Source organism: Clinocottus analis, unplaced genomic scaffold (genome assembly GCF_023055335.1).
Source record: "Clinocottus analis isolate CAN_PGR_092001 unplaced genomic scaffold, fCliAna1.0.p SCAF_1, whole genome shotgun sequence".
Lineage (NCBI taxonomy): Eukaryota > Metazoa > Chordata > Actinopteri > Perciformes > Cottidae > Clinocottus > Clinocottus analis.
This window is the reverse complement of record NW_027175820.1, coordinates 24,617,890-24,626,316: the sequence shown is the minus strand read 5'-3', so window position 1 is coordinate 24,626,316 and position 8,427 is coordinate 24,617,890. Positions and strand designations below refer to the sequence as shown.

Here is an 8,427-nt window from a genome sequence, read left to right as displayed (position 1 = left end):
TTAGAGACAAACTAAAAAACTAAGAGACAAACTAAGAGAGAGACTAAGAGACAAAGAGACAAAGAGTCTAAGAGAGACTCAGAGACTAAGAGTCTAAGAGAGAGACTTTTTATTTTTACTTTCTCCGCCGTGTCGTTCTCGTCCTCGAGAAGCCAAACATTCGATAACGAGGCTCAGCGGAGGAGAACTCAGTTAAAGTTACGCAGGTTCTCCATTTTTATTCATATTGTTGTTTACGAGAGGTCAGATTAACGAGGACGTCGTGACCCGCCAGACGCTTTTTTTTTTTTTTTTCCATTTTCCTCGCCGCCTTAAATCGAGGTTAAACTTTCACGAGTGGAAGACGGATAGCGGCCGAGAGATGATGGCAGCCAGCCGCGGAGAGATTTAAACCCTTCACGGCGACGGTGGCAGTTCCCTGCATGTGTCACACAACACAACACACACACACACACACACACACACACACACACACACTTTGTCTGACTTATGGTTGGACATTATCATGTTCAGCACCTCTCCTGTACCATTAGGACATCCATTCAGTATATTATGTCTGTCGCACTTTATTATCATGCCGAGCGGCGGTTTGAAACGTGAGCTCCATACCGCATACTTGTACTTGTACTGCCTTTACAGAGTACTTTCTGCTGCGTTCTACTTCCTCATTACACGGCAGCTTGACCTCTGACCCTGCAGCTCGTATATCTGCTGCAGGAAGGAAACTTAGTTTGCTCTTACTTTCTACTTTCTTAGGCTCTTATTCTCTCTCTTAGTCTCTTAGTCTCTCTCTTAGTCTGTCTCTTGGTCTCTCTCTTAGTCTCTGAGTCTCTCTCTTAGTCTCTCTCTTAGTCTCTTATTCTCTCTCTTAGTCTCTTAGTCTCTCACTTAGTCTCTTAGTCTCTCACTTAGTCTCTTAGTCTCTCTCTTAGTCTCTCTCTTAGTCTCTTAGTCTCTCTCTTAGTCTCTTTCTTAGTCTCTTTCTTTGTCTCTGAGTCTCTCTCTTAGTCTCTTAGTCTCTTGGTCTCTCTCTTAGTCTCTCTCTCTCTTAGTCTCTTTCTTAGTCTCTGAGTCTCTCTCTTAGTCTCTTAGTCTCTTGGTCTCTCTCGTAGTCTCTCTCTCTCTTAGTCTCTTTCTTAGTCTCTGAGTCTCTCTCTTAGTCTCTCTCTTAGTCTCTTAGTCTCTCTCTTAGTCTCTCTCTTAGTCTCTTAGTCTCTCTCTTAGTCTCTCTCTTAGTCTCTTTCTTAGTCTCTGAGTCTCTCTCTTAGTCTCTTAGTCTCTCTCTCTCTTAGTCTCTCTCTTAGTCTCTCTCTTAGTCTCTCACTTAGTCTCTCTCTTAGTCTCTTAGTCTCTCTCTTAGTCTCTTAGTCTCTCTCTTAGTCTCTTTCTTAGTCTCTGAGTCTCTCTCTTAGTCTCTTAGTCTCTCTCTCTCTTAGTCTCTCTCTTAGTCTCTCTCTTAGTCTCTCTCTTAGTCTCTCTCTTAGTCTCTCACTTAGTCTCTCTCTTAGTCTCTTAGTCTCTCTCTTAGTCTCAGATGAAGAGACAAAGAGAGAGACTAGGAGACGAAGAGACAAAGAAACAAAGAGACTAAGAGACTAGGAGACGAAGGCAGGCGGGGCACGACACACACACACACACACACACACACACACACACACACACTAGTTTATTCTGACTCAATCCCACAAACACCGTCGTGCTGCTACAAACACTCACTATAGAGCAACACAACATAAGGATTCATCCGCCGCTGAAAGTAGTCCCCAACTACTTATATAAATGAATATTTATATTTATATATATATATATATATATATATATATATATATATATATATATATATATATATATACAACAAAGCTCTAGAACAACAGCAGTCTTTTCCTTGAGGAGGAACAATGCTCTGATTGTGTTTGTTGGATAAATGGATCATCGTAAAAAAAACAAACTGTTATTACTATATATTAATCAAAAATAATCAGCAGCCTGTCAAGACGAAGCAGCAGTCAGGCTTTTACACCTTTACGTCCTCTTCTCTTTCATCTGACTCACTCTGAACTCGTCCAAATCTCTCGTCTCTCAATCGCCAACAAAACCGACTCTGAACTCGTCGGTGATCCAGCGGCTGGCAGGTCGCTGTGGATTTATTACTGTGAGCGGCTCTGAGTGTATCTGTAACAGCAGTGTGTGTGTGTGTGTGTGTGTGTGTGTGTGGGTGTTTTCTTCGGCTGCCAGCCAGTCTGCTAAGACAGAAGACAAAGACTCACCACGAGAAGCATCAAACTAAACACCTCCAGGTTCCAACAAGCAAATAATTTTTTTACCTTCGAGCGCGGCGGCTCGGATCGGCTCCATCGATTTCTTAATTTGCTCGAGTCTAAAACTCATTAACACACATTCAGACACACACAGAGCGCTTTGCAGGTGTGTGTTTTTGGTATTCGCGATCCCGTCCGAGTCCACGAGGCTCTTGACCCGGAGCGACCTCGACCCTCGAGAGGAGGAGGAACCGCGTACGTTTTAAAGTTTTATGGAACAATCTGGTGCAACCAGAGGGTTGCTTGACTTCATTTAAATTGCTACAACGCAACAATGTACAGTTAAAAATGTTTTAAAAAGTAACCGTTTCATTTTAATTGATCACACGAACGCCTTAACTCAGAGCGTCGATCGCAACGTTTCACTAAAACGTTCATAAGTGCAACTTACGACTTTGGAGTTCAATAAAGGACACGCCCTCGTGACCCTGCGGGGGTCGTGGGAGTCTAACTAGTATAACTAGCATAACTAGCATGTGGGCTGTTAGTTTGAAAAACTCGGGTAGCGCTCCAGGAGGTATTTTTGGGGAAATCTGGCTCATATCAAGCCGGATGTTCTGGACATAAATGTTCAAATTTTTACATTTTTAATTTTGGGGTCACTTAGAAATGTCCTTATTTTTCAAAGAAAAGCACTTTTTCTCAATGAAGATAACATTAAATAAATCAGAAATACACTTTATACGTTGTTAATGTGGTGAAAGAGTATTCTAGGTGGAAATGTCTGGTTTTTAATGAAATATCTACAAATACAAAGGTGTATAGAGGCCCGATTCCAGCAGCTACCACTGATGTACTCATGTTCTCATGGTACATTGTGTTTGTTAACCGCGTCAGAAGACTAGTGAATGATTAGGAAACCCTTGAAAATCCTTGAAAATCGTAGAAAAAAAAGTAGAAACCCCTTAAGAAACCCTTAAGAACCCTTTAGAAATCCTTGAAAGCTCTAGAAAACCCTTGAATGTCCTTGTAAATTGTAATTAAAAAAACTAAAAAAACCTTAAAAACACTTAAGAACCATTGTAAACCTGTAAAACCCATTAAGAAACCCTTAAAACCCCTTTCGAAATCCTTGAAAGCTCTAGAAAACCCTTGAAAGTCCTTGTAAATTGTAATTTAAAATAAAACTCAAAACCCCTTAAAAACCACTTGACAACCATTGAAAACCTGTAAAAAACAAAAAGCTTAAGAAACCCTTTAAAACTCTTTAGAAATCCTTGAAAGCTCTAGAAAACCCTTGAAAGTGCTTGTAAATTGAAATTTAAAAAAAACGTCAAAACCCCTAAAAAAACACTTAAAAACCACTGTAAACCTGTAAAGCCCCTTAAGAAATCCTTAAAAACCCTTCAAAAATCCTTGAAAGCTCTAGAAAACCCCTGAAAATCATTGAAAATCGTTTAAAAAAAATTTAAAAAACTAACAACCCTTGAAAAAAACTCAAAACCCCTTAAAAACCACTTAAAACCATTGAAAACCTATAAAAACCCTTAAGAAACCCTTAAAGCCCCTTTAGACATCCTTGAAAACCCTTGCAAACCCTTGACACAGCTGAAAACAGCTCAGCTGGTGAGAGAAGCTATAACACTGTCCGTCCTTCGAGCTCGTTGAGGATCTGGAGCTTCACATTTATGGGTTTCATTAAACTCTCAAAATGTCCAGAAAAAGAGAACGTCCATGTGAAACTCGCCCGTCGGTTCTTGTTCTTTAGAACCGACGGATATTCAATGTGAGAAACTTGCCAAGAAACTGAAAATGAATCCAGTTATCCAGTTATTATATCCAGTTATTATCTCCGGGCGTGTCCGCTGAGCGTTCAAGCAAATTAACGAGGGAGGGACGAGTGGATGCTTTTTTAAAAATATATATTTAATGTGTCTGGTCTAACTGGAGTCCATCTTCAGTGTTTCCCCGTGAGAGAGTTCTCTCTGGCGCTTTAACGACGTCGAGGTGATTTAAGTGCGCTGGGAGGAATAAAGCTGACGAGTGTGTGTCACAAAAAAAGAGCCGTTACTTTAAATTACAAATGTGACTTGTGGTTACGTCAGGTGGATGAAATGCAGTGAAAATGTGTTGAAACTTGAAGTGCCATGTCATCGACAGACAGGAATACATATTACAGTATTACAGATGAGTTATGACTCAGAAAATGTAATTATAAAACCTTTAACGGAGCCAACAAAGCATATATATATATATATATATATATATATATATATATATATATATATATATATATATATATATATATATGACCTGTTTACACTGAGCTCTAAGCAGATTTTAATTCATCATTAACACTACAATTTGTTTTAATCCATAAAAGCTTTTATTTCTGAATTTTAATTGTGTTCTCATGAAGAAAAATACCGTTTAGATGATTATAACAAAGTAAAAGTATAGTATTTATAGATCTTTTCATGGTTTAAAGACTTTAGAGAGGTTGAAATTCATTTTTTGGGGACAATAGATCATCCAAATAATGTGATCAAGGTTCTCGAAAAGTTATATTTGCTCCCTTTTTTTTCCATATTTCCTCATTTTAATTGTGTTTTAATGAAGAAAAATACCCTCTAGGTGACTATAACAAAGTAAAAGTATAACATTTACAGAACTTTTGGTGGTTTACAGACTTTAGAGAGGTTGAAATTAATTTTTTTGGGACAATAGATCATCCAAATAATGTGATCAATGTTCTCGAAAAGTTATATTTGCTCCTTTTTTTTCATATTTCCTTTTTTTAATTGTTTTCCAATGAATAAAAATACCCTCTAGGTGACTATAACACGGTAAAAGTAGAATATGTATAAATCTTTTCATGGTTTACAGACTTTAAAGAGGTTGAAATGATTATTTTTTCATCCCAAAAATGTGATCACGGTTCTCTAAAAGTTATATTTTCTCTTTCTTCCCTCTTGGCGCCGGTGCCGGTCCGTGACTCTGAACTTCGTGTTTCTGACAACCGAGTGTTTAACTTTCAGCCACGGAGACTAAATCACTTCCCGCTGATTCACCGGCGCGTTGCGTCCGGGTGAGATTTACGGGTTTTTCAGACCCGCGTCCTGAACGCCGGCCTCGGAGAGACTCACCGGTGACGCCGAACACGCATAATTTATTTGATCATTTTAAAGCGTTCTGTGGACATCCAGAAAAAAAAGAAAAATCATAAATTATCAACAAGCCGCCGGAGGATCATTCTCTCTCTTTGTACATGAAAAAACATGAAAAATAAATCAAGGTTTGTTCTGTTTAGTGAGTTTTATCATGAAAACACTTCCTCTCCGCCGGTGACCTTTGCTTTGCTTTCGCTAATAACTTCCTTTAAATTAATCTAATTTATGGAGAATAAACAGATTAAAATGTTCCCGCTTTCCTGCATGCAAATAAAATAAATAAATGCATCCACGTTTTTCACGAATCCCAAACGCAACCATCTGCATCTTAAAACCCTGAAAGGAAACTTTTTAATCGCCTTTAAAGGTTGTCGAGCACCTCCTCAGTAAACATTTAATTTATCAATAAAAGCAGTACAGCAAACTGGGTAACACAAATAAGTCAGGTTGTATAGAAGTTTATGCTTCAGGTGTTAAAGCTGCATTCTCTCTCCTGACCACCAGGGGGCGACTCCTCTGGTTGTATAGAAGTCTATGCTTCAGGTGTTAAAGCTGCATTCTCTCTCCTGACCACCAGGGGGCGACTCCTCTGGTTGTATAGAAGTCTATGTTTCATGTGTTAAAGTTGCATTCTCTCTCCTGACCACCAGGGGGCGACTTCTCTGGTTGTATAGAAGTATATTGGCCTTTGTAACTACATGCTGAGCGGGAGAAACGTAAGGCTGATCAGGGGATTTATTGATCAGTAGAAGCCGTGTCTTCCTCAGGCTGCTATCACTTGACACATTTAAAGGGATCAGGGCCGATTTAGATAACAAATAAAGAAGGTTTTCACTTTTAATATTTCCCTTGAACTCATCCCTTTGAACACCACTGACTGAGTTTAACGGGATTACAACCAGACGATTGATTATCCAATTCATATCCTAAAAAGACGGTGAGACTCTTCTAGTTAAACTTTTTCTTCCAACACTCTCAAGATGGCCGTTCATCCATCCGTCAAACTGAGATTCTGATCGCCACATCTTCAACTTTAAAAAAACAACAACTCTTCACACTCTGCTCTCAATCAAATAATGAAACCTAATGCCCCGGCCAGGTGATCGATGACTCGGCTCTTCTGACCCCGCTGCCCTTTAGTGATTTATCGGCAGGAAGCCCTGCGATGGTCCCACGCCGCCCAAAGGGGGCAGACCGCTGTTCTGCCCCCTCAAAACTCAACTCTAACTACTCAACTTCAGCTCTTCAAGCCGAACTCTAACTTTTAATGAAAGTGGTAAAGTGTCGGGTGATTTGCTCGAGCACGAAGGCATAAAGATAAGACCGTAACACTGAATTATACTAATGACAATGTATTCTGTTAAATGGTAATAACATTGAGTGTTTTATCTGTCGAAAATTATGAATCATGTAGCCATTTAAAAGTGACATTCAATTCATATTGATACACACAAAATATATGACCATTATTATTCATTTAAAGATGATACTAACTACAGTGAAGCTGTGACACAAGTAGGGAGTACACTGACACCTTCGGGGGGAGGAGGGGGGGTCAAATTGTGGCATTTTTGCAGCCTGTTGCTGTGAATACAAGTAAGTCAGGTTGCATAGAAGTATATGCTTCATGTGTTAAAGCTGCATTCTATCTCCTGACCACTAGGGGGCGACTCATCTGGTTGTATAGAAGTCTGTGTGTTATGTGGTGAAGCTACATTCCCTCTCCTGACCACCATGGGGCGACTCCTCTGGTTGTATAGAAGTCTATGCTTCATGTATTAAAGCTGCATTCACTTTACTGACCACCAGGGAGCGACTCCTCTGGTTGTATAGAAGTCTATGCTTCATGTGTTAAAGCTGCATTCTATGTCCTGACCAACAGGGGGCGACTCCTCTGGTTGTATAGAAGTATATGCTTGATGTGTTAAAGCTGCATTCTCTCTGCTAACCACCAGGGGGCGACCTCTCTGGTTGTCTATGTTTCATGTGTTGAAGCTGCATTCTCTCTCCTGACCACCAGGGGGCGACTCCTCTGGTTGTATAGAAGTCTATGTTTCATGTGTTGAAGCTGCATTCTCTCTCCTGACCACCAGGGGGTGACTCCTCTGGTTGTATAGAAGTCTATGCTTCATGTGTTGAAGCTGCATTCTCTCTCCTGACCACCAGGGGGCGACCTCTCTGGTTGTATAGAAGTCTATATAAGTGACTCTACTTCTCTCTTGATGTATAAGTAAACATTGTAAACATGAGTTGAAGTCTCAATCTCTAGTTTCAAGTCTTCTTCTACACAGCATGATGTTCATTTAGTAAATTATGGTAATTTATAGTCAAACAGACCATAAAGCAGGGGGCGCTTTAGGGGCGGGGCTACGAGGCGATTGACAGGTTGGCCCCAGAGACGCATAAGCCATCTCTACGTCGCAAGGGTGAGAATATACGAGTATGAAAACGTTCCCGACCTGTCCGTGAGTCCAGCAGGAAGCGTCCCTCCTCGTTGCCGGACGTGATCCGGTAGCTGATGGGATCCGGCCCGCCGCCGTCCCCCGTCAGGGCGGAGACGCTCAGCACCTGCGACCCGACCGCCTGGGATTCTGGGAGCTGAGCGGTGTACTCCGAGCTCAGGAAGACGGGCTGGTAGTCGTCCAGGGAGACCACGTCCACCGTCACGGCCGCCACGGAGTAGAGGTGGCGAGGCAGGCCGCGGTCGCTGGCCTTCACCTTCAGCTCGAAGCTGGGCGGGGCCTCGGAGGTCAGGGGTCGCTCCAGCCGCAGGATCCCGGAGAACTCCTCCAGAGAGAAGTAGCCACCGTCGCCCGCCAGCAGGGAGTACCTCACCTCGGAGTTTATACCTGGAGGAGGAGGAGGAGGAAGAGGAGGGGGAGGAGGAAGAGGAGGAGATGGAATGTGTGTCAAATTGTGGCATTTTTGCCGCTTGTTGTTGTAAACAAAAATAAGCATAGACTTCATGTGTTAAAGCAACTCTTATGGTTGTATAGAAG

The 8,427-nt window shown here is 41.4% G+C and overlaps 1 protein-coding gene across 1 annotated transcript in view; it reads right to left on the bottom strand.

The window, feature by feature from the left end:
* Window positions 1–8,427, bottom strand: part of fat2 (FAT atypical cadherin 2) — a 103,452-nt gene that overhangs the window by 35,421 nt on the left and 59,604 nt on the right. The window contains exon 16 of the mRNA XM_068572052.1: window positions 7,888–8,277. Coding sequence (XP_068428153.1) covers window positions 7,888–8,277 — 390 coding nt within the window. The remainder of the gene's footprint in view (window positions 1–7,887; window positions 8,278–8,427) is intronic.